Here is a 27,338-nt window from a genome sequence, read left to right on the forward strand (position 1 = left end):
ACCTGACAGGAGCAGATAGTTTTCTTCTCTCTGTCTCTCTCTTTCTCTTCCTCTTTCACTCTCACTGCCCCCCCGCCCAAGACATTGTAGTTTGCATTATTGTTACTGAGAGATAATCATGCCTATCTCATAATTATCTCCTCTCAGCACCAATTCTTTTCCAGAGTGATTGTTTCCAACTATCATTGTCATTTTCTGCCCTAACTACATTCTGCTATTTTTTGGGAAGCTTCATACAATGAGCAGGTCCTGGTCCTTTTCTGTTGTCTTTGATATTATTACCCTTCTGTCCTTTTTTTTCCCTTATATTCCAGAAATGAATGAGATCTATCCCTCTCCCTCCAACTCATTTTGCTCAACATAATACACTTCATCCATGTATAAGTAAATTACATGACTTCATTTTTCCTAATAGCTGTGTAATATTACATTGTGTAGGTGTATCAGTTTCTTCATCTGCTCATCTGTTCTCAGGCACTTATTTTCCATATTTTAGCTATTGTGAATACTGCTGCAATGAACATAGGGCTTTTCTACATTGTTAACACATATTTTTTAAACTTTTATAGAGACCGTTTATTTGTTTGGTGGCTGGGATGGAACACAGGATCTTGCTGACTTCTGGGCATACAGTGTGAAGGAAAACCAGTGGACCTGTATCTCTAGAGACACTGAGAAAGAGGCAAGTGTTCAGACTTTTCATGCATCTGTGTTACAAAGAGGGTATGGGTTTAGGTTTAGAAAACCTACTGGGTTTTCTAGGTTGGTCTTTTTCTGTAATTTGTATATGCAGAATTTGTGATGACCACATTTGGTTTAAGTATTAATACATTTCAGTTTCTAAATCTAGTTCCTCAGCTACTGTGCATGAATATATTTATTTAATGGAAATAAGCAGGAAATTCTAATATTTTTTAGTTTCTAATTGCTTTAGCCAGAAAGTTAACTATAGCTTTCTAATTTTGTGCACATGCATTCTGATAGCATCTGAAAAGAAATATATATTTATTAAAAAATAAAATAAATTAAAATATATAGTGATTTTTCACAGATGATATTTTAATTTATTTTATTTTTTAATTTATTTTAAACTAAAATACCTATGCATATGTGTATTTGTTTATATATAATGTGATAGCATGAATGGATCTGAACATTTCCTTAGTGGATAAAGTAAATTTAGATATATGGCTTTAATAACATAATGACATGGGCTTTTTCAAAAATTCACAAAATTTTTTTTCATTAAGCCCTCTATTACCCATTTCAGATTATAAGGTGAATACTCTGTTATTTATATAAATAATGTTATTTATAATATTTGTTATATTACTATAACAAACTACTAATACCTAAAAATCAAAAGGGGGAAATGATCTCATTTAAAGCTTACTGATTTTAATATAGGAAGGCTAAAGTTTTTTTTTGCCATACCCGGTGATGCCCAGGGGTTACTCCTGGCTATGTGTCAGAAATTACTCCTGGCTTGGAGGACCATATGGGATGAAGGGATCGAACCCAGGTCCATCCTGGGTCAGCTGCATGCAAGACAAATGCCCTACTGCTGTGCTGTCACTCCTGCCCCATGTCTTTAATCTTAAGAAAGCAGATTCCGGGGCCGGAGAGATAGCATGGAGGTAAGGTATTTGCCTTTCATGCAGAAGGTCATTGGTTCGAGTCCCGGCATCCTCTGTGGTCCCCCGAGCCTGCCAGGAGCGATTTCTGAGCATAGAGCCAGGAGTAACCCCTGAGCACTGCCAGGTGTGACCCAAAAACCAAAAAAAAAAAAAAAAAAAAAGGAAGAAAGATTCCTGGGTGGCCAGAACAGTGGCACAAGTGGTAGGATGTCTGCCTTGCACGTGCTAACCCAGGATAGACTGCGGTTCGATTCCCTAGCATCCCATATGGTCCCCCAAGCCAGGAACAATTCCTGAGTGCATAGCCAGGAGTAACCCCTGAGCGTCACCTGGTGTGCTACCCCCCCCCCCCCAAAAGAAAGCAGATTTTTGGGCTGAGCTATAGCACAGCTGTAAGGTATTTGCCTTGCACTTGGCCAACACAGGACAGTCCCGGTTTGAATCCCAGCATCCTTCATGATCTCCTGAGCCTGCCAGGAGTGACTTCTGAACACAGAGCCAGGAGTAACTCCTGAGCACCACCGGGTGTGACCCTAAAAAGAACAAAAACAAAAAAAGAAAGTGAATTCTTGCTTACTCCATGTTTTATAATGATTCATCATGTGGGTTGTGGATTTTTGTTTGACTTTGGTTTTTGGACCATACCTAGTGGTTCTAGGGGTGGTAAGTAAGGGGGAACTCTACATTCGATTTGGAACTCTGCTGATGGAAGTGCTGGGGGGGGGGGGGCTTGTGTGGTGCCAGGGATCAAACCAGGGGACTTACACATATAAAGCGTACACCCCATACCTTTGAGCTATATCTATGTCCGCTCATTGGCTAATTTTTGCCTTTTCAACAATATCTTAAAATTCTGTGATTTCTTGGGCTGAAATTATAGTATAGTAGGTGGGATGTTTGTTTTACACAAGGCTGACCTGGGACTGATCTCAGGCATCAGATGGTCTGGTCTACCCAGTGCCACCAGGAATGATTACTGAGTGCAGAACAGGAATAAACCCCGAGTACTGCCAGATGTGCCCTCCCTTCAAAAAAAACAAAACAAGACAAAAAAACTAAATAAATACTGTGATTTCTTTTCATTATTTCTTTTTTTTTTAACCTTTTTTTTTCTGGTTTTTTTTTTTTTTTTTGGACCACACCCAGTAAAGCTCAGGGCTTACTCCTGGCTATGCGCTCAGAAACCACTCCTGGCTTGGGGGACCATATGGGACACCAAGGATGGAACCGCAGTCTGTCCTAGGCTAGCACTCATAAGGCAGATGCCCTACCGCTTGTACCACCACCGCTCTGGCCCCTTTTTTCATTATTTCTATAAAGATGGCCTTTGCCTCTTTAGCGTTTCAGCCATTGTCTGAAAGAATTATTTCAATCCTTGGGGGAAAAAAAATACAGAGCCTAAAATAATAGCTTATAAAAGTAGCTTATATATGTTTTAAACTATTTTAATCTAGCTTGATTGTACATTTGATTATTCTTAAATCAAGATAAGGATTCATTCTGAAATCCTCCCTCTCTTTTGTGTCTATAGTAGTGCCCAGGTTCCAATGTTTGTAACATCAATGTTTGTTGCCTTTCAGATAGATGATCTATTCCTTTCTATCCTGACTTTATAAGTTTCTCTCTTAAATTTTTTGGCCTCCATTATTATACAGTCTGTAAAAACTGTTTTGGGCCATGTGATTGTTAAATTCTATGGTTAACTTCAGTCCAGTCCCTGTTTCAATTGTTTTTAGATGTTTTGTATTACAGTACAGACTCTCAAAGCTACAGTAACATAGTAATGAGCATTTGTTTTGCTTACTGGCCTGTATTTTGATTGTGTTTTTCTTTCGATTTTGATGGTTCTCGTTCATGTGACTCATCAATCAGCTAGTTCCAGCAGAACCTCTGTGGCTCTGTTAGCTACACACCTTGCTGTAGTCCAGCTGGAACTGTTATCAGTCAAGGGCTGGCAGAATGAAGTAGGGTATGCCATCAAGTTTTGTTTTGTTTTTTTTTTTTCATTTGCTAAAATAAATCATGTAAACAAGTCCATTATCATTGTATAGGTAGATTTAGACATAGAGAAGTCTGACTTATAATTTCAATAACAGTAAAGCTGTTTAATTCATTTTGTTTAGAGTAAAAATTTCAAATTTGTCCTTATAAATAATTGGCAAATTTTGGTCAAACTTGTCTTCATCTACTTCTGTAATCTTGGTCCTGACTTTCTATGCCAGTCATTTTCTCGCCTGTTTTTCTTTCACAATCGTATTTTCTTGGGAACCAAGAGCACTTTTCTTTTCATGCTTCCACTTATTTCTACTCTTACCATAGTTAATGCACTTACTCTTTAAAATCGTTCATATTTGCTTTCTCTTGAAGCTTCTTTTGACATTCCCACTCATAATTACAAGCTCCTGTAAGGATGGGTCCATTAAGCTGCTTATATTCTTTAAGTAGATTACTTCATTGATTGGATTACATTCCTGTTTTCCAGTCCAGATTCTGAATCCCTCTAAAACTTAAATTCTGAACCATGCTTTATGCTTTCTTTTGTTTTTAATATTTGAAACTGAATTTAAACACCATAATTTACAAAACTATTTGTTTCAGGTATCTCATATTTCAAAACCAATCCCACCATTAGTGTGGCCTTCCCTCCACCAGTGTTTGTCGTGGTCACCCACTCCCAGCCTGCCCCCTTAGCAAGCAAAAAATAAATCACTTCTATATCACTTGTCACAACACAAATCTGATGGTGTTACTAAAACCATTGTCTGAGTATTTAATGAGGTGTTAGGTGCTAGTTGAGCCTTCTGTGTTATTGTTTTCACTCAGTGAGCTTCTTGGGCTCTGTGCAACTTTTCCATCTAATTTGCTGTGTTTCTACAGGCTATCAGTCCTGTGAAATTTGGAGGTGCATGTGACTCCATGCTTTAGGAGATGTGGAACTGGGATGATTCAGCAGCATGATTTCTCAACTAGGCTTGTAACTTTTTAGTGGAAGTTGAGTGTGGCTAGAGCATTGGGCCTGGAGACTGAGCCTACCTACATCAATCTAGCTCAGCTGTAGCATTTCTTTACTCTTTAGTGAGTCAGTTAGTGAAGATAAATTCAGAAGAGTTAGTGCTTGTGATAAAGAAATACAGTAAAGGGAATACTTTGGTGAAGAGCAGTTTGTAAGGCCTCGAGTAATATTCATGTTCGACTTTTGGATTTTTTATGGATTTTTTTATCATTTCTATATATTAAAATAATTTAAAATATGCAGCCTGAGCAGTGGCGCAAGTGGTAGATCACTTGCCTTGCATGCGCTGACCTAGGACAGACCGTGGTTTGATCCCCCGGCATCCCATATGGTCCCCCAAGCCAAGAACAATTTCTGAGCACATAGCCAAGCGTGACCCTGAGCATTACTGGGTGTGGCCCCAAAACCAAAATAAATAAATAAATAAGTAAATAATTTAAATACAACCAGTAACTTAAAACACACTGATACATAAAGCACTGTTAGAACAATCCAAAAAAAATTCAATTCATCAAAATATGGGAGGAAGAGATGAACAGAATAAACTTTTTCAAAGGAGATGCTTATAAGGATGGCCAAATAGTGTATGAGAAATGCTCTGTTCCACTTATCAGGGAAATGCTAATCAAAACAACAGTGAGTTATATTACCTCACATCAGTGAGACTGGCATTCATCACAAAGAACAAAAACAAGCAATGCTGGCATGGATGTAGAAAAAAAAGATCTCTCAATTCACTGTTGATGGGAATGTCAACTGGTTTAGCCTTTTTGGACACTACTCAAAAAAACTAGGATTGAACCTCCATATGACCTAGGAGTTCTACTTCTGGGCATCTACCTCAAGGATCCAGTAGCTTGATTTTGGGAAAGATGTTTGCACTCCTATACTTATTGCAACACTATTCAAAATAGCCAGAATCTGGAAACAACTCAAGTATAAAGTACTTACTCTCATCTCTAAGAAAAAATGAAATTATGACATTTGCTCTAATATGAATAGAGCTGGAGAATATATAGAGTTGTTCCTGGCATTCCGTATTCCAAAACTAATCCCACCACGGGTATAGCATTCCCTTTACTATTGTCCCCGGTTTCCTATCTGCCTCCAAGCATACCCCCTTGACAGGCATAACATAATTTACTTTATGTTATTTGTTTATAACTAAGTGGTAATAGAATTATCAAAAAAAATAAACTTTATGTTTTTCAGTTTGATTTTGGCTATTCGGGACCTTTTATGGTTCAAAGCAAGTTATAAATGCTAAACCCTTGAGGAATGTTATCTAAATTTGGATAGGGATTGCACTGAGTTAGTATAGTGTTTAGGAAAGATAATATTTTGATAATATCGATTCTACCAATAATACATGAGGATGGGATGTTTTTCAGTTCCTTAGGTCTTCTTCAACTTGTTTATTAAGTGTTTTGAAGTTTTCATGACTTAGATCTTTTACCTCTTTTAAGTTGTATACTAGGTACCTGATAGTTTTTAATGCTATTTTGTATGGCATAAACTCTTTGATCTCTTTCTCCTCTGAGTCTTTTTTTTTTTTTTTTTTTTGGTTTTGGGCCACACCCGGTGATGCTCAGGGGTTACTCCTGGCTGTGCGCTCAGAAATTGCTCCTGGCTTTGGGACCATATGGGACACCAGGCACTGAATCAAGGTCCATCCTGGATCAGCTGTGTGAAAGGCAAATGCCCTACCACTGCACTATAGCTCCAGCCCCCTCTCTCTGAGTAATTATTTATATAAAGGAGTACAACTAATTTTTGTGTATTGACTTTGTAGCTAGCCACTGTCTTGCTTTATTGTTTCTAAGAGCTTTTTTGTGGATTCTTCAGGGTCTTCAATGTATATCATCATCTGTATATAGAGATAGTTTGACTTCCTCTTCTCCAATTTGGATTCCATTGATTTCCTTCTCTTGTCTGATTGCTGTTGCTAGGGCTTCTAATACTATGTTGAATAAGAGTGGAGACATTCTTGCCTTATACCTGATCTCAGTGGGAATGGTTTTAGTTTTTGCCATTAATAATGTTGGCAATGGGCTTTTTATAGATACCTATAAATGTCTTGAGGAAGGTTCCTACCACACCTGTTTTGCTGAGGGTTTTAATCATAAGTGGATATTGAATCTTGTTAAATGCTTTCTCTGCATTGATTGATATGATCATGATTTTTATTTTTCTTTACTGATGTGGTATAAGATATTTATTGATTACATTGACCCATCCTTGCATCTCGGGATGAAATCCAGTTGATCCTGGTATATAATTTTTTTGAAGTGCTGTTGAGTTTGGTTTGCTTAGATTTTGTTGAGTATTTTTGCATCTATATTCCTGTCTCTTCAATATTTTGGAAGAGTTTAAGGATTAATGTAGTAATTCTTCTCTCTGAATGTTTGATAAAACTCATCCATAAACCCATGTGGTCTGGATTTTTATTCTTGGGGATAGTCCTAATTACTGTTTCAATTTGCTTGCTTGTGATTTGCCTGTTTAGGCTATCTACTTCACCCTAAGTCAGTTTTGGGGTGATTATGTTTCTGAAAATATGTCCATGTCTTTTAGGTTTTCTAATTTAACAGAATACAGAAACTGGGAAGCATCTCATTACCTAACTTGAAGCTGTACTGCAAAGTCGTATTGATCAAAACAGCATGATATTAGAACAAAGACAGACGCTCAAACCGATGGGTCATAATAGAAAATCTAGTAACAAACTCCCAACTATATGGCCAGTTAATCTTTGACAAGGAAGCTGAGAACATGAAATGAAATAAATATGGCCTCTTCTAAGTGGTATTGGGATAATTAGATAACCACAAATAAGAAATTAAGACTGGGTTCATATATCACATCTTAGACAAAAGTCAATTCAGAGTGAATCAAAAACTTGAGATTATACCTGAATTCATGAAACATATTGAGGAAAACATTGGCAGAACACTCCAAGACTTAGACTTCAACGAAGTTATCAAGGATAGGATGCAAAGGCAAGAATCAAATCTGAATAAATGGGACTACATCAAATTAAAATTTTTCTGCATGGCAAAAGAAACATGGGATAAAACTAAAAGAAAGCTGACCAAGTGGGAAAAAATATTTTCATTCAGCACATCAGATAAGGGTTAATATCTAGGATATACAAAGTACTTACAAAGGTTAACCCTTACATTAAAAATGGGGAGAAGAAATGAATAGACACCTATCTGAGAAAGACCAACAGGCACATGAAAAAATGCTCATCATCACATTGGGAAATCCAAATCAAGACAACAACAAGGTGTCTTTTTTTTTTTTTTTTTCTTTTTTGGTTTTTGGGTCATACCTGGCAGCACTCAGGGGTTACTCCTGGCTCTATGCTCAGAAATCGCTCCTGGCAAATCAGAAGATGCATCGTCCTTTGAACTATGAAAAATAAGAGTGCTAACTACAGAAAACTGACTTTGACAACCGTGACTGGGCAGAACGTACCTTGAGACCAGTAAGGAAAACCCTACCCTAGGCTATAGCCCAGGTCTTACAAAAATCAAGATTTCTTAGTACAGAGGCCCAATTCTGACTTCAGAGACTGAGCAGAACCTTTGGAACCATAATTTCCTAGACTTTGGCTTAGGGAATGAGCAAAACATGGAGCACATGATACAGAAAACTGAACACACCAACAATGTTGGAATAGTACCTCTAGAACCTTAAAGACTCTATCCTAGGCCTTGTCCTAGGGCCTGCGCAAATACCAAGATTGCTTGCTACAGTGGCCTTATTTTCTCATCCACAACCGAGAGGAAAGGTTCCTGACACTCCCCCCCCCCCCAAAAAAAAACAACAACACAACTCTGGGATATGGCAATGAGAAGGTATGGAGCCAGTGGTTGTTCCCATGACAATATGCTTCAAAAGTGGAGAAACCCTGAATCTCTTAGGCCATGGGAATTTCCTTCCTTCCCCAGTACTTACTGTGCCTATAAAAAAAAAAGAAGAAGAAGAATAAGAAGGTGGTGTAACACCAAACCCTGCCACTGCAACACATTTTTCTGGTTTTGTTTTGTTTTGTTTTTGTTTGTTTTTTGATATTATTTTCCTTCTCTTTTTTCTTCCACTTTTTTCTTTCTTTTTTCACTTTTGTGGATATTATTCGGTGATATTTTTTTCTTTTTTAGTAGTTGATACCAAATTTTTTCTTTTCTTTTCCTTAACCTTTTTATTCCAACAGAATAGCATAACTTGAATTATTCAGCCTCATAAATTGAGGGGGGGAAAGAATGATACCAGGACCAGTTATATGAACGTATAGTGTAAATAAAAAATGACCAGACTGGAACACCAAACAGAATAGATACCCAACCTATAACAAGCTGTAAGGTGGAGACCAGTTGCACTAGGATTCTGGGGGGTAAAGGAGGGATATATGGGAGACACGCTGAGAACAGGAGTGGAGGGAGGACAACATTGGTGGTGGGAATGCCCTTCATTCATTGTCATGATGTACCGTAAATAATTTTGTGTAACGAACTTCAGTCACAATAAAAAAAAAAAGGCAAAAAAAAAAAAAAAAGAAAGAAATCACTCCTGGCAAGCTCAGGGGACCATATGGGATGCTGGAATTCGAACCACCGTCCTTCCTTTGTTTTTGTTTTTGTTTGTTTTGTTTTTGGGCCACATCTGGCAGTTCTCAGGGGTTACTCCTGGCTGTCTGCTCAGAAATAGTTCCTGGCAGGCACAGGGAACCATATGGGACACCGGGATTCGAACCAACCACCTTTGGTCCTGGATCGGCTGCTTGCAAGGCAAACACCGCTGTGCTATCTCTCCGGACCCAGAACCACCGTCCTTCTGCATGCAAGGCAAACTCACTACCTTCGTGCTATCTCTCCAGACCCAACAGCGAGATATCTTATACCAGTGAAGATGACACATAGGAAAAACATTGGGAATAATTTGTGTTGGCAGGGATATGGTGAAAACTCTCATCCACTGCTAGTGGGATGCTGTCTGGACCAACCCCTATGGAAAACAGTATGGAGGTTTCTCAATTAACTCAGAATTGAACTGCCATATGACCCAGCAATTCCACTTCTGGGTTTCTTTCCCCAGAACAACAACAAAAATTACTTATTCAAAAGGATGTTTGCGCACCACTATTCATCACAGCCCTCGGTTCAATAGCTACTAGGTTGGAATCAACCTAGATGTCCAACAACAAAGGAGTGAATCATGAAAATGTGGTACATATACACAGTGGAATATTACATAGTTTTAAGGAATGATGCCATCATGCAGTTTGCTGCAACATGGATGAAACTGGAAGATATTGTGTTAAATGATAGCCAGAAAAGAAAGGATAAATAAAAGGTGGTATCACTTAGAAGTAGTATTTAGAATAACTGCATGAAGAAATGCAGTTAAATAGGAATTATCAAGAACATCCCAGACCCCAGAATATTTTGAGAAGGAAAGAAATTGAGTGGGTTAGGTAGAAGACACATATGAAATAACAGGACACAGAAGCTAAGAGTTCTCTGGTGAATTAATTGGGGGTGTTAAAAAAATAGCTGTAAAAGCACAATGGTTTAAATAAAAACTTCATTAAAAAAGCTTGAAACTTATATCTCACAATGGGGTTATTAAGTCATTCATTGTCTTAAGGTTTACTGAGCAGTTTGTTGCTAGTTGATCATTCTGTGTTACTGGTTTTGTTTGTTGACCTTGGGTGGCGTTTATGTTTTGACATCTAGTTTGGTGCATTCCTTCTGGGGTGTCAATATTGAAAAATTTGTAAGTATAGCACAGCTGCATATGTGTCTGTGCTCTCCAGGAATTCAAGGTTTTGTGGTTAATATGGCAGTGGCTGTGGCAATATCTGTGGCTTCTGGAACTATGGAAGGCCTTTGGGGAGGCTCCTGTATTCATTCTGAGAAGACTCTAGAGTTCTCAGCCCAAATAATGGCATACTTGGTGTTTTGGTTGGTTAAGCGTCTCTACAGAGATCAGTGGTAAAGTGAAGTTTGGCCATTAGTGTGATGGCAGTTGTGGGTTGTGGGTGTAGTTGCTGAGGCTTCAGGGCTAGCACTTAGCCTGTCCACCACCTGAGATTTCCCTACTTTTCATCTATGAGACATTTGTACCCATGAGTTTTCATGGTTTGGTTTATATCTCTTTCAAGAACAAAATGAGTCTATGGAACTAGCTGATGAACTGATATGGCAGTAGCTCTGGGATGTGACTCTGGTTGCCAAGGCTTTCCAAAGTCTGGGGAGTGGAGGGGATGTGGCGGGGAGCTGCCCCTGTTCACTCCAAGAAGATCCCAGAATTCTCAGCTCAAATACTGGAGCATGTTGTTGTTATTATTTTTTTAACCTGTGTGTTAAAAAATACTGCTGCCGGGTATGACCCAAAAACCAAAAAAAAAAAAAAAATTCTGATTTCCTAGTTAAGCACATCTTCCAGCTGCTGGCTTATTTTGTTATAAGATATTCAAAGATAGTTCCTGGTTTGTTAAAAGCTCAGTTCATGAGGCAGAGCTATAGGTAGGATGCTTGCTTTGCATGCGACCAATCTAGATTAGATCCCTAGCACCACGTATGGTCCCCCAACCCAACCATGAGTGATCCCTAAGCACAAAGCTAGGAGTAAAATCCTGAGAACCATCAGCTGTGCCCTCAAATTCAGAGAATCAATGAAGAAAAGTTCTGCTCATCTTATTAGAAAAGTTCTTTTGTTATCAAGATCACAGTATAAAGCTAAAGTTTTCTAAAATTCTAATTTTCTTAAAAATATGCGTTTTATTATTATCAAAATATTCTTCATTTTTTAGAAAATATTTTTATGATCATAATTTGTGAATAAACATATTTGAATTGACTTTGAATTCCACAGTGTTCCCTGGAAAAGTAGCTAGTTCAACTTGCAACCCAGCTCAGTAATCACCCCTGGCAGTGCTCAGGATACTATATATATGATTCCAGGTATCGAAGCTGGGCCAGCCATGTGCAAGGCAAGTGCCCTACCTGCTGTACTATCTCTCTGGCTCCTATCTTTGTTTTCAAAGTTATATGAGTTATTTAATTACAAAAGAAAGTCCTTCAAAAGAAAATTTCCAGCTTACATTCTGAAGATTTTTCTTGACAAAAAATTTTTCTAAAATAAGTTGTAAAATAGCAATTAGTATGAACACTGAAGTGTAGATTCAAAATAGCTTGGTACCTTGATTAATAACACTTAATGTCAAACTGTTCCTGCCTAATCATTTTTTTTCATTTAATCTAAATAGGAATGCTACATTATTCTTCCAGTAATGCCCATTTTGTGTTTTATGCTGATCTAGTGACATAGCCTGTAAGTTTTATCCTGTCTCTTTTCACAAATGTTTCACCAGATTTCCTATTTTTACCTGTACTTCAACTATATTATTTTTGTAGGAAGAATTGTCAGCTCATTTATAACCAAGCACATTGAGATTGTTGTAATTTTTTTGACCAGGGGGAGAGAGGCATGCACAACTATGCTCAGGACTTGCAGCTAACTGTGCTCACGGGTCAAGTTGGAGGTAGTCAGGGGACTATATGCAGGAATCAACCCCTTGTCATAAGTGTCTTTTCCTGTATCAGTCCCCAAATTACACACATTTTATATTTGGATGTTTTGTTGTTGTTGGTGGTGGTGGTGGTGGAATTTGTTTTAATATCTATTTCCTTCTGGAAAGCACAAACCTGAAATAAGTGAAAGGATCACAAGTTTTGATTTTGATCAGACTGGACTTCTCTATCTTTCTAGTTTTGTGAGTTCTAGGCAGATTACCTCATCACAAAATGGTGATTTTCCTTATATGGTTATTATATGGATCAACTAGTTTTTACACATGTATATAGTAATCTTGTCTGATTGAAGATTTTTTAGTGAACCTTTTTTTATCTGATTCCTTTTTTAAACTATGCAACGACTTTCTCGTTTTTACCTTTAACCTATTACTATAGGTAGTCTCAACTAAAATTGTTTGTAATTTACTATTCTTCCTATTGGTCCCAGTTTAATGTGGCTGTTTTCTATAAGTTAAAAGAATAATTTTATATAATATGATGTCAATAACTTGAATTCTAATTCTGCTTCTCTCATTAGCCCACACATTTTTAGAATTCCTTTTCCCATTTGGTTTACATTTTGTCATCAGTAAAAGAAGAAAAATGAACAAGTTTTGTTAAGATTCCTTCCAGTTATGACTTAGTGAATCTAAATATTCCTGGCTTGCCCTTTTGTTTTAAATTCTGATGAGAATTACAAAGATATTTTTAAAAGGCCAAAAGTACCCTGTCTCCTTAAATAGATTGATATGTGCTATAGAGCTAAAAATCTGTGCACCTATGACTAAAATACAAGTGTTATAACAAGTACCATAGGGTCCAGATTACCATAAGGTACCAAATAATTCATCCTTCCTGTAGATGTTTAACCACTTCTATATTAAGAACTATGTCTCTTACTCTTTCTTTTTGCTTTCCTTTAGAGATTTAAACTTCCTGTACATAAATTAGTTCATTTGATATGAGTTTCTGAGTAAACCTTGGAATGAAAGTTTAAAGAACAGAACATTCCATTTGATTTTCATTTTTTTTAACTTATTCTATTTTTTCTTTTTATTTATTTCCTCCTCTCTGCAGAATGGTCCCAGTGCCAGATCATGTCATAAAATGTGCATTGACATTCAACGAAGGCAGATCTACACGTTGGGCCGTTATCTGGATTCCTCTGTGAGGAACAGCAAATCCCTGAAAAGTGACTTCTATCGTTATGACATCGACACAAACACGTGGATGTTGCTCAGTGAAGATACTGCTGCAGATGGAGGACCAAAACTGGTGTTTGATCATCAGGTTTGGGCACTTCATTCATGTTTAGCAGCACTTGTTCTTAGCATTTATTTCACTTGTTTGATAAGTCATCTGTTAGTGATTTCCACTGAAAATGCCTGTGTTAGGCACTAAGTCATTCTTAATACTTTTCCTCTTTTGCTTTGTTCAACATAAAACACTATGGTGTCAGCATAATTGTTTATAAAAACAAAAAAACTTTACTGAGTATAGTAAGCAGTATATTTAGAAAAGATTAGCTATAAAAAAAAACTCAGTAGTAATAACAGCTGGTCCTTTTAAAACTTTTTACTTTATGTTCCTGGAAGAAGTTTATAATTACTTTCTAACGAGTTGAATAATCGGTTTTTTTATTTTGGGGGGGATTGGGGCCACACCTGGTGGTGCTCAAGGGTTACTTCTTGCTCTGTATCCAGGGAGTTTTCTTGCCAGGCTCAGGGGATCATATGAGGTACCGGAATCAAACCTGTGTCAACCAGGTGCAAGGCAAACACCCTCCTCACTCTTATTATTGTTCAAGTCCCTGAGTTGAATAATTGGAAATGTAGAGCTTTTCTTTAATTTGAATGAAATATATTTACATTTGTATATAGTAACCAAATTGTTATAAAACAGAAACTTAAAAATATGCTCAAGCTAAACTCAGTACCAATGGAAGCCCTTATAATCATGTGCATTAATATTAAAGTAACATAAATATAGCTAACTTTAGCCTTCTTATTTACATGGCACTGTAAAGTCAACTATATTATAAATTATTTTAATGTTAATATTTAATTTAATATTGATGCATATATTCTCACCATTGTCTTCAGTGTCATTGTTATTGTTCCTTTCTGAATATTCACTCCAGATGAGTGCAGAAAAGGTTAGTTCAAAAGTAGACATTTTTGAATTGTACAAGCAGTTGTCCTCAGCCCTGGTTTAGATTATTTTTGAGTATGGAGAAGAGAAAAAAAGACTTTAAAAAGTCCTTATCAATATATTGATGAAAATAATATTTATCTAATACTTGAGAAATGAAAGAGAATTATATCAGACTTGACCTTAGGCATGGATTCTAAGAATTCAACTTCCCAAAGCTTTGATTTTGGTAACTTTGTGGATTTATAGTAATCCTTTTCTTTGAAATTATCCTGCTGTTGTATTCATATTAATAAGTAATTGTTCATCAGGGAATGGAGCCTGTCAGATAAATGGTGGGTGGAAAATCATAAGTCTGTCATAAAGTACATCCCAGATTGAATTTGGAACTTTTCCTCTTCATAACTAAGCTCATCAAAGACAGGCACTTCCCTGCTGGCATCCTCAGTGCTGTTCCTGTGGAAAATAAGAACTCCCCCCAAAGTTAGGCAAGTTCAGATCTTTTCAAAACAGAACATCAGCAGATAACATTGTTAAGGAAACTATATTTTCTTGCTTCCAAGTGGTTACAAATCTCTCTTACAAAGGATGCTTGTGCCTTTATTTTTGCAGGTTAAAAGAAAGAATAGCTTACGGGTAGTCTGAGTATAGCACATATTTGTCTTTGTGTGTGGCCTTTGTTTTTCTTGACTTTGATAACATAGAGTGTTCTTTGGGAGCTAGATTCTGTAAAATAATGCTTGATTCTCAACAGATTAAATAGTATAATTGACCACTCAAGGTGCAGAAACCAGGATTTTGGTCCCAATTCAGCCAACAAACAACTAGTTCTGTGATTGATAATAAGAGTTATAATGCTTTATATATGCCATTATTCTTTTTTTTTTTTTTGCAAATAAAGTGATATAGCAGAATTTATTGCAAAATCACCATATATAAACACGAGTGTAAGGGACCCGAGTATAAGCCAACTCCCTAATTTTATCCTAAAAACTGGAGGAACTTAGTGACTCAAATATAAGTCCTGGTGGAAAATGCAGCAGCCACTGGTAAGTTTCAAAAATTAAAATATACACCCAAAACAATTACAATAATTGAGGAATCGGACTCAGACAAAGTACAGAATATTGTGCGTTAAGTAGTTCAGTGGCATCCAGTTCAGTTTAGTTCGGCTGCCCTCCTCTTCAGCTCAGCCACGACTTGTGGACTGAGTTGAAGCACAGCCCCCTCCAGCAGACGGCAGAAGATGACTGGAGACTACGTGCATTTGATTCCTTAGTGCGCACAGAATCAAATAACCTGTATGTCCCGAGTATAAGATGAGTTCGGGTTTTTTCCGGCACAGCTGTTGTGCCGGAAAAACTTGGCTTATACTTGAGTATATAGGATACTTGGGATTTTTTTTATCACATTTTAACATTTGCCACTTAATGTTCAAATTTGTGAAGAATGTAAGAAAGTTAGAGAACATAAAGACATTTTTAGTCATGTGTGCCTTTTTTAGTTTTACTGTAGTCAAAAACACTTGGGGACTTTGAATTTCTTAAGAACATCATGGCAATTGAGTGGTTTTCTGCTGGTTCACCTGAAACATGGCAGACGTCTTGGGCCTTCTCTGCTATCCTGCTCCCTGGGATTTTGAGCCTCTTCGCCATTGTTCCCTGAGGGCTCTTCTTTTTCAGAGGTGAACAGTCCTGCTGCGTATCTTCTTGCCAATTAATACCACCACAACACATAGAAAAATCCACACCACAAGCGTGACAATGGGGAAACAACACAGGCCAACACCAGGCATAGAGAATAAAGATGGCAACTCTAATGACTCCAAAACTGCCAACCACGTAGTTAATCTCTTAGATATGGAGTTTAGAGGAGAAATATGAAGGATGTTTATAGACCTCAAAGAAAGCATAGATCGAGGTGAATGGAACACAAATAAGAATCAAGAGGATGGGGCTGGAGAGATAGCGTGGAGGTAGTGTGTTTGCCTTTTATGCAGCAGGATCGTGATTTGAATCCTGGTATCCCATGTGGTCCTCCATGCCTGCCAGGGGTGATTTCTGAGCATAGAGCCAGGAGTAACCCCTGAACGCTACTGGGTGTGACTCAAAAACTAAAAAAAAAACAAACAAACCAACCCCAGAATCAAACTGAAATAACAGGTCTGAAAAAGTCAATAGATGAAATGAAAACTTCAATGGAAAGCCTCTCCAACAGGGTAACAGCAGCAGCTGAGGATATAATCAGTTGGCTGGAAGATGAGATGCCTAATAACTTTATACAGCAGAAAAGATTGAAAAGAAAAAAAAAAAAACAACCTTAAAGCAAATGATCAGGCAATGGAAAAATTGCTCAAAGAATGTGAACAAATGAAAATAGAAGTCTTTGATAAGCTCAACAGAAACAACATCATTATTGGAATCCCAGAGACCCAGGAAAAAAATCCCCAGGAAGAATCCCCAGTCAAAGATATCATTTCAGAGAAACTCCCAGATACAAAGACTGCATGCAACCAAATCCTGCATGCTCAAAGAGTACCAGCTAAAAAACAACCAAAGAAAAGCACCCCAGAAGACACCCTAGTCATAATGTGAATCCCACAGAGATAGGGATAGAATACTGAAAGCCCTCCATGTTGTTGCTAGGTATGATTTTTCAGGAACAATGAGAACCAAACAAAAATAAAACAGAGGCCACATACTCAGCAAAACTAGGAACCAAAGAAAACCCACAACTATTTGTAAATTTAGCCAAAAACAATAGAATGCCCAGAACATGTGTTGAAGGCTATAGCAATACACAAAAGGGAGAGGACTGGAATTACGGTGTCTCAGAAAGTGTGTCATATTTGATCTGTAAAGACATTTCAGTACTCAGAGTAAGAAGAAACATCCCCTCAAGACCAAGAAAGAGAATTGGTTATCTTTGTAGGTAGGAAGAGTCAGATTGGCATGAGGTAGTCTGGACAGTAGTGGAAGTAGATTGAGAGACATGGGATAATTAGAAGATTTTTTATAAATATCTTTAAGTTTAATGAGGAGAACATTATTTTTAATTCATCCTAACCCTTCTGATCATGTGTATCTATATATTAGAGTAAAATAGTTTTTTCGATTATTAAAATTAGAGAGGGAAAATAAGAGGTTATCTACTTTATCTTTTTTTTTGTTTGTTTTTTTGTTTTTGTTTTTTGGGCCACACCCGGCGGTGCTCAGGGGTTACTCCTGGCTGTCTGCTCAGAAATAGCTTCTGGCAGGCACGGGGGACCATATGGGACACCGGGATTCGAACCAACCACCTTAGGTCCTGGATCGACTGCTTGCAAGGCTAGCACCGCTGTGCTATCTCTCCGGGCCCTATCTACTCTATCTTATTTTTGAAATTAAGTATCTAGAATTTCTGTATTTATATTTATAATTTTATAATTTTTCTATATTTCTATATTTAGTTTATCTAAATATTTGACAATACATGAACCTGGAACTTTTGGCAATATATATATATATATATATATATATATATATATATATATATTGTTTTAATCTTTGAGAGAAGAGATGCTGAACTTAAACATTGTTACTAATATTTAATCCTTTTAGTTATTATGCTTTCTATAACATTTTCAGAGATTAAAAGCAAAAATTAAAGGGCAGGGGCTGGAATGATAATATAGTGGGTATGGTGCTTGCCTTACATGCAGCCAGCCTGAATTCTCTTGTCAGCACACTGTATGGTCCCTCAAACCCTTTTGGAGTGATCCCTGAGCACAGAGCCAGGAGTAAGCTTTGGCAACTACTTGTTGTGATCCAAACAACCAAAAAAAAACAAAAAACAAAAAAACAAGGAAACTCTAAACTGATGAACAGTATAAACTTCCTATAGTGATTAAAACTTCTTGATAGGAGGCCAGAGTGATAGCACAGTAGGTAGGGCATTTGCCTTGCATGAAGCCAACCTGGGTGTGAACCATGGCGTCCCATATGGCCCATCAAGCCCTGCCATGAGTAATTTCTGTACACAGAATCCCTGAGTGCCCGTGGGTGCAGCCCCCAAAATAAAACATCTTGTTCTTTGATAACTGAGCCTTATTGAAATTGCACTCTTAACCAAGGAAGGGCCAAGTTTAGGTAGCTGAAAATAAAATTTTTTCTTTCCTGTGCCATGCTCATTTTAAGAGATTGGAAAGAATTACCAAGCTCATACAGTAGTTTATTCCTTTTTTGGGTTGGTTTGGACTTGTGTGTTGGTATGAGCTACTAAGCTAAAAATTCTTATGCCTTATTTCTCATTACAAATGAGTAGCTACATCTAAATTGAACTTAAACATTTCCAGAAAGAAACGGAAACTTCTCTACAGCAGTTTGAAGCATAAGCATGGAAGCTTTGTAACTGCAATTCGCCTAAATCTGTATGGATTTATGAAATGTAATGTCCTCCTGTAACTTCCAACATGATCCCCGGAAATTTGGAGAGATTTGTGCCTTAAGAATGTAGCACTTGGGACATTGGTGATGGGAATGTTGCACTGGTGAAGGGGAGCGGGCGGGGTTCTTTACATGACTGAAACCCAACTACAATCATATTTGTAATCAAGGTGTTTAAATAGAAATATTAAAAAAAAACACCTTAGAACTTGAAAAAAAAGATGAAAATAATAATAAAAATAGAATCTCTCTTGGGGCTGGAGAGATAGCATGGAGGTAAGGCTTTTGCCTTTCATGCAGAAGGTCATCGGTTTGAATCCTGGCGTCCCATATGGTCCCCCGTGCCTGTCAGGAGCAATTTCTGAGCATGGAGCCAGGAGTAACCCCTGAGCACTGCCGCTCGTGTGACCAAAAAACCACAAAACAAAACAAAACAAAATCTCGTAGGCTTGTTTTTTCTTAAGTGAGCAAGCCCCACTCAAGTAAAAATCACATTCTATAGATCTGGGGGGGGGGGGGAATGTAGCACAGGGTATTTAGACCCTGCTTTAATAATACCTTATCACAGTTGTTGAGTGACTACTGAATTCTGTTCAGCAATATGAATTGTTTTTATTGTTTTTATTTCCCTTTGTTTTTGTTTTGCCACTAACAAAAGGGCTGCATCCAGTGTTGAATTGGGGGTTATGTGGTGCTGAAGAGCAGAACAGGATTCCACATTTTCAAGGCATGCACCCCAATCCCTGTACTATCTTTCTGGCCCCAGTGATTTATCTTTCATGATGGGAGAGTAGGAACATTTTTCTTTGAGTGCTAGGGAAATGAAACTTTGATATTTCAGGTTTTTACCCATTTTTCACTAAGACTTCACCCTTATGAAGTATATTTCCATCTTGATTTAGAGACAGAAATTTGAAAAATGATGGGTGATCTTTATAGTGATAGGTAAGATTTGGAAGATGCTAAAATTTTAAAAATATTAATAATTGGGCCATTGGGGCCGGAGAGATAGCATGGAGGTAAGGCGTTTGCCTCTCATGCAAAAGGTCATCGGTTCGAATCCCGGCGTCCCATATGGTCCCCCGTGCTCGCCAGGAGCGACTTCTGAGCATGGAGCCAGGAGTAACTCCTGAGCACTGCCGGGTGAGACCCAAAAAAACCAAAAAAAAAAAAAAAAAAAAAAAAAAAAAAAAAAAAAAAAAAAAAAAATAATTGGGCCATGGATGTGACTCTGTGACAGGACACTGGATGTCGCTCTAGATATAACCTGGAAAAATAGACACACATACTGTGTGTATGTATATATGCATGTATACTCAAGAATCCTTACAAAATTTTTATTTAAAGTAATACAGAAATAGATAGCTATAACTAATGTCATGGGAGAGGATTGAATGTTAATGACTTGTGTTTGTGCTTTGGAAAAATACTATGCAAACTATTCTTTATGCCACTTGTGTTCAACCTTGGAGTAATACATAATCTTTAAAATAGAATTTGATTCGGTGCTGGAGCAATAGTACAGTGGGTAGGGTACTTGCCTTGCATTTGCCAATCTGGATTTAAATCCTAGCATAATGCCCCCCCGAGCCCATGAGTATTGATCACTGAGCTCAGCGCCAGAAGTGAACCCTGAGCACAACCAGGTGTGGCCCAAAAACAACAACAAAGAAAGAGGGAATTTCCAGAATCTGATTCTTAGTATCTTAAACAGGCAGATGTCTGTTTTCTCACAGATATTTTTGTAAAAGGCCATAATCTCCTTGAATTGAAAGAATAGAAGAGTCAAGTTTGGCTTTTCAACATAAATAGCATAACATATCACAAAAAAATCAAATTTCATCCTATTGTGGTTAAAGAAGGAAAACTTCATCACCTTCTAGAGGTCAGTCTAGAAATTGCTTCAAATATCTTTTGTCTGTTTTTCTATTTCTTTTAGTGGAATACTTCACTAATTTTACATGTCATCATTACCCAAGGGCCCACCATTCTTCTTTGTGTTCCAACTTGAGTAAATGTGCTGCCACAGCAAGCATTTGTTTCACTGTCTTGTAGCAACGTGAGTTTTAAAGAGTTTTATGAAGTAAATATAGAAGGATGAACTTAGCTATACCATTTTTATTGACTTAGCTTTTCTTTTATTAGACAATAGCAAACTTAATGTAATGGTGTTTCTATAGTGAGGATAAAGAGGAGCGACCACTACCTTTAGAATATGATCAAGGCTATTTACTCGTAAGTAAATATGTCAGCACTTCACATATTATTAGTTGGCTTAATGAAGATTATGGCATTTTTAAGGAATAATAGTTTTTGACAGTATATTTTACTCTCACTGGGAGAAATAGAAACTTGAAAAAATACTTAGAGATCCCTCCTAGATCTCTGCCCATTGCTAAGCAGTATTACAGTAAATACATGTGATAGGTTAGGAGGGGTATTAAGTCATATCAAGTTTACTTTTGTTGCTTTGTTCTAATAGATGTGCATGGACTCAGAAAAGCATATGATCTACACTTTCGGCGGTAGGATTTTGACATGTAATGGCAGTGTAGATGACAGCAGAGCCAGTGAGCCACAGTTCAGCGGTCTGTTTGCTTTCAACTGTCAGTGCCAAACCTGGAAACTTCTTCGAGAGGACTCCTGCAATGCTGGACCTGAGGACATCCAGTCTCGGATAGGACACTGCATGCTATTCCACTCAGTAAGAAATTCTGTACATTGTATAGTTGGTTGCCATTTGTATTTCAGTATGAAAAAAAAAATTCATGGGTCCAGAGAGATAGCAGGGAGGTAAGGCGTTTACCTTTCATGCAGGAGGTCATCGGTTCGAATCCCAGCGTCCCATATGGTCCCCCGTGCCTGCCAGGAGCAATTTCTGAACCTGGAGCCAGGAATAACCCCTGAGCACTGCCGGGTATGACCCAAAAACCACACACACACACAAAAAAAAAAAGGAAGAAAAAAATTCATGAGGAAGAGGTCAAAACTTTCATTAGAAATAAAGGATGAGTTAGCATTGATAGACACAAAGTAAAACTTTAACAGTGAACTGTTCGATCTTACTAAAAATCTTCCTAGCAGTCTAGTAATTCGTGATGAGTTATTATTTGGGTACTATTTTAGGCATATTTTATGACTATTTAACTGCTTACCTAGATATTAGCTCTTGACATCTCTTAATACTTAGAAGATCCTTTTTTACATATGTTCTTAGTTTTGCTCTGTTGCTCGTCATTACGAATAAAATGTGAAGAATTTACCTTAGGATAAGGGATAAAATTTTAGCAAAACAAAATTTTTTTAATCTCATCAAGTTGTACAATAAAGCCTATGGGTTTCTTCCTATGAAAAGAACTTCAAAAAACATTTTAGAATATCTTGAACATATACCAGGGTAGAGAGCAATATGTGTTGAATCCCTATTTACTCATTTATGTTTCACCAATTAAACATATTCTAAAGTTCTTTTATGTGTCTGTCCCACTTTTCCTTTGGGATTTGGTAGGTGGTGTTTTACAATATTTTTTATTTTTAAGCTTATTTTTTAAGTTTTATTTCTGGAATATTTTAAAGCAAATATAAGACATTATTACTACATCTGTAAGTAATATATAGTTTATTACTAATGGGTAAGAACTTTGACAGAATGAGGGCCTGGCATAATAGTACAATGGGTAAGGTGTTCACCTTGCGAGAGGTTGAACTGGGTTCAATCCCTGGTATTCCATATCATCTCCTGAGCCCACCAGAAGTGATCCCTGATCTCAAAGCTGAGCATCATCACCAGATTTGCTCTCTTCAAACTGTGTGCAAGCGCATGCACACACCACACACACTTTTATAGAAAGTCATTGCAGTATCCAACAAAGGCAAAAACAATTTATTGGAATCAAAAAATTGTAGTTTGCATTTTTTAAAAAGTCTGAAATATTTTCTAGTTTTTCTATTCCTTTTCATGGTTGTTTTATTGAAATCAATGGCCAAAAACAAATCTGCATTGTATTCAGGTATTATCTTTGTTAAATTTCTTAGTCCATACTAGCACTCCCACTTTATATTTTTTTCCACATGCCACTTATTTGTTAAAGAAATAGAGCTATTTGTGCTCTAAAATTTTCCAAGTTTTTGATTCATCCTCATTATTGTGTCTTATGAACCATGATCTTTCCTTTATACTTTTACTAAGCTAAAAGCCAGACAGTGGATTTTAGATTCCCTCTCTACAGTTGGGAGGTAAAAAGGAAGAGGTACATAAATACTACAGAGATAATCTGATTGTGAACTACAAAGGGACACTAAATATGTAGCTGCATTTAGGGTTTATGGGTTCAAGTATTGCCAGCTTGGTCAGCAGTTACAATGTTTCCTGCTAACTTTCTACTAGTCTTTAACAACCAGTAATACCGTATTTTCCGGCATATAAAATGACCCCCTAATTTTGCAGTTAAAACATAGGGTTAGGCCTATATTCGCTGTATCAGACAGAACGTTCCTGTGCTGCAACTGTATGTACCGCAGTGAGCCAATCACAACAAGCAAAGGTTCAAAGGTTATACTCTAATGACTTCCTCTCTGACTCTGGCAAATCTGAGCAGGCATTTTACAGTGTAGATTCGGGTCCAGAACACTGTCTAATTTGCATGCATAAAAAGCCTGCTTGGATTGGCTGAGTTAGAGAGGCAGTCCGAGCAGCCTTGCAGTGATTGGTCCCTTATCATAGGCACCTTTTCTGGCAATTCCCTGGTGGTGTCAGTTAATCTCCCCCACTACATGAACCAAACAACACCCCATCCTCGGACCCTAGACTGAACCACCAACACGGTTAGCTGGTTTTTGCCAGAAGTGGCCCCAGATCTCCTGAGTACTGTTTGGGAGCCCCCAAGAAAGAGATTTGGAAACTCTGCGGCCTGATTTTTGTTGTTGTTGTTGTTGTTGTTGTTCATTTAGCGGCACACTGAGACATTTTTCGGGATATACTCGGCATATAAGACGACCCCCGATTTTCGGTTGACTTTTTTTTGTTTCAAAAGTCGTCTTATACGCCGGAAAATACGGTAGTTACTGGCTAGGTCTCAGTAGTTTAAAACAGTTTTTTTCATAATTGGGTCATGTTTGTGCATTTATTAAGTTTAGTTTTATTGTAAAATACTTATCCTCAAATGTTTCACTTCCTGTCATGTGAGCCACACAGAGGTAAAACTAATGTTTGATTCTTGTCCCCTTTTTTGCGATTCTTTTCATTTATTGATTTTCCAAACACGAGGACCCCAAAGTTAATCACTGACTTTAAATTTTGTTTTGATTTTTTGTTTTTGGGTCACACCTGGAGGTGCTCAGGGGTTACTACTGGCTCTGTGCTCAGAAATCACTCCTAGCAGGCACGGGGACCATATGGAATGCCTGAATTCGAACCACCTTCCGGCCCAATCATTGATGTTTTATAAGTACTATTATGAGCATATGAATTTTGTTTCTTTGATATATTAAGTCTAGTACCATCATTATTCTTTTTAGTAACCTAGTTTTTTTCTTATCTTTGGTCAGTTGGAATGCATAGCTATATATGTACCTATTAGATATCTAAATATTATACTTTATGCCTTTTCTTGTAAAGCAAAGAATTAAACTGAATTCATACTATATACCATTTTTGTAAGAAAAATTAAATCATGACTTAATACTAAATTAGTCCAATTTAAAACTTAGTTTATCATTTTAAATGGTTTTTATAGTACTATTACCAGACCTGACTGTGGACCACTTGCTCTTGGTGGTGCTCAGATAGCCATCCTGTAATAGAGATTAAATTCTGCTTCTGCATGTGAAGCATGAACTCTAGTTCTTTGGGTTTGGGAGTATTTTTTGTGGGTTTTATTTTTTTTTTTTTTGGATGTTATTTTTGTCTTTTAGAGGTTTTTTTTCATTGTTGTTGTTTTGTTTTATGCCACACCTAGCAGTGCCATGGGATTATTTCTGGCTTTGTACTCAGAAATCACTCCTGGTAGACTCAGAGGAACATATAGGATGCCTGGAATCAAACCTGGGTTGGCCACCTGCAAAGCAATGGCCCTACCTGCTGTACTGTCTCTCCAGCCTTTATGTGCTCCAGTCTTTTGCGCTCCTTCTCTGGCTCTAGATTATAGTATTTTTAAATGTAACATTTGATTTTGTATTTACTATTATAAGATTAAAAACCTACTTAATAGTGACAGGATTACATACTTTTCCTATCTTTCTGTGTTATTCGAAGAAAGTAGAATAGCAAAGGTAACTTTGAAGTTATTTGAATGCTATTTAAAATTTCTTTCTGAACATTCCTCTCTTTAGGATGTAGCTTTATAGAAATGGTTAGTAAAGAAACATGCGTTTGTAAGTCACTAAAACAACCACTTCTCTTTGTGATTGGGTCTCTGGTCACAAGTTTATATATACAGATAGGTTTGTTTCATCTTTGTTCAAATTTCAAAGATTAAAAAAAATTAATAAAGACATATAATTGGTCTTGTCAGGGTACTTGCAGAGAATCCTGGTTTTTATATTTCTTCTTGCTCTGTCTCTTCTCTTGTAGATAAACTGTCTTTCATTATTTCCTTCCTTTATTTCTTATGAAGAAACAAACACACATGCATTCCTTTTCCTTCTTTCTTAGAGAAGGGCGACGCTCTATATGTTCTGTACCTTATTAGAAGAGGAAATCGTAGAGATCACTATTTCAGTGTAGAGCTTCCTTGTTCCTCTTTCCATACCAGTTCAGTGCTCTGTTTCACAGGATCTGTCATAAAATGAGTTTTGTGTCATTTTCAGTTTTAAAAGAATTATTTCTGAATTTTTTCATTAGAAGTGACTACTTCTCCTTTCTTTGCCTTTTTTTTCTTATTTTTCAGAAAAATCGTTGCTTATATGTATTTGGTGGCCAGCGATCGAAGACCTATTTGAATGATTTCTTTAGTTATGATGTGGACTCTGATCATGTAGACATAATCTCAGATGGCACCAAGAAAGACTCTGGAATGGGTAAAGGCATTTAGTTATCTCTTTTTCTGTCTTAACTCTTTCAGCTAGAAGACCCATTTTCTTTTTCTAACTATTCTTTTGTCTTTTCCTCATTTTCTTAATTTTGAATGAGAGGAAGAAATTTCTGCCAGTTAATTTATTCCATTTTATCTGTTTGAAGTATTTCCTAGGCACACAATGAGAATATGCAAATCTATAAAAGGATTATTGATGTGTGTGCTTATTGGGGAGGGGATGGTCTCTGAAAGAATTGTTATGTTTTGGGCCAGAGAGATACCAGGTTGGGGAATTTATTTTGTGTGCACTAGAACCCAAGTTTAATCCTTGGCATGGAGGTTCACTCGCTCGTCCTCTGAGCACTGCTTGCAGCAGCTCTCAAGTTAAAAAACAGAAGTGACTCCTGAGCACTTTGAGATGTGGCCTAAAATTAAGTAAATGAATATATCTGAACTCTCTAGTTCTATTTTGGCTAATTTTTGTACCTTGCATCTTCACTATCATGGCATATATTCAGCTCTAGCAAAATAGAGAACATCTTTGTTCTTGAAGATAACTTCATGTAATTGGTAGCAAATTCAGCATCCAAGAAGTTTTTATTTTAGCAATAAATAGGGCTTTTCTGAAATAGTCTTCACTTTATGCATATTGCTTTGGGGTAATTATTGACAGTTTCCTGTTCACTCTCAAAAGTATTTTGGGTGATAATTTATGTCATTCTCCTGCATGGTAGTTGCTTTGCTTATAATTAGTATGCATAAAATGATATTTAAGATACAGTGGTATAAAATGCCTAGACTTCACATTAAGTATGAAATTAGATCAGGGGCCAGAGGGAATATGGTGAGATGGACTCTTGTCTTGCCTGTGGCCAATTTCGACTCATATTTGATCCCTGGCACCGTATCACTGATCCTGCCAGGAGTGAACCTAGAGCATCACTGGGTGTGGCCCCAGAATGCACAATAAAGTAAAACTAGATTTGCTTGCTCTTTAGTTATTTGGAAAAATTGATTTTTTAATTGAAACTTACATTGGAGGGCCCGGAGAGATAGCACAGCGTTGTTTGCCTTGCAAGAAGCCGATCCAGGACCAAAGGTGGTTGGTTTGAATCCCGGTGTCCCATATGGTCCCCCGTGCCTGCCAGGAGCTATTTTTGAGCAGACAGCCAGAAGTTACCCCTGAGCATCGCCGGGTGTGGCCCAAAAACCAAAACCAAAACAAAAACAAAAACAAAACAAAACTTACATTGGAACCTTTCCTGTTTAAAAAAACAAACAATTGCAGCACCATTAAAATAAATAGAAAGTACATATTAATTGATTTGACCCTCACAGCCTTTTTCCATACTCTTCAGTAGGCAGAGATTAGAAAATATTTACAGAATTGTTATTTTGGCAACCCTCACCTCTCACCCAAAACATCCAAGCAAAAGGACTAATCTTGCTACATAGTTCAACTATGGACTTTCATCAGATCTAGCCCTACAGTGCTGCCCTCTGTACACTCACTGCTT

The 27,338-nt window shown here is 37.3% G+C and overlaps 1 protein-coding gene across 5 annotated transcripts in view; it reads left to right on the forward strand.

Annotated features, from left to right (window-relative positions):
* MKLN1 (muskelin 1) overlaps positions 1-27,338 on the forward strand; it is a 393,778-nt gene that overhangs the window by 322,775 nt on the left and 43,665 nt on the right. For all 5 annotated transcript variants that reach the window (XM_049774456.1, XM_049774465.1, XM_049774473.1 and 2 more), the window contains 4 exons: positions 570-682; positions 13,311-13,523; positions 21,291-21,512; positions 25,696-25,825. In XM_049774456.1, coding sequence (XP_049630413.1) covers positions 570-682; positions 13,311-13,523; positions 21,291-21,512; positions 25,696-25,825 — 678 coding nt within the window. The remainder of the gene's footprint in view (positions 1-569; positions 683-13,310; positions 13,524-21,290; positions 21,513-25,695; positions 25,826-27,338) is intronic.

The sequence above is a fragment of the Suncus etruscus genome, chromosome 1, assembly GCF_024139225.1.
Source record: "Suncus etruscus isolate mSunEtr1 chromosome 1, mSunEtr1.pri.cur, whole genome shotgun sequence".
In the NCBI taxonomy this organism is placed as follows: domain Eukaryota; kingdom Metazoa; phylum Chordata; class Mammalia; order Eulipotyphla; family Soricidae; genus Suncus; species Suncus etruscus.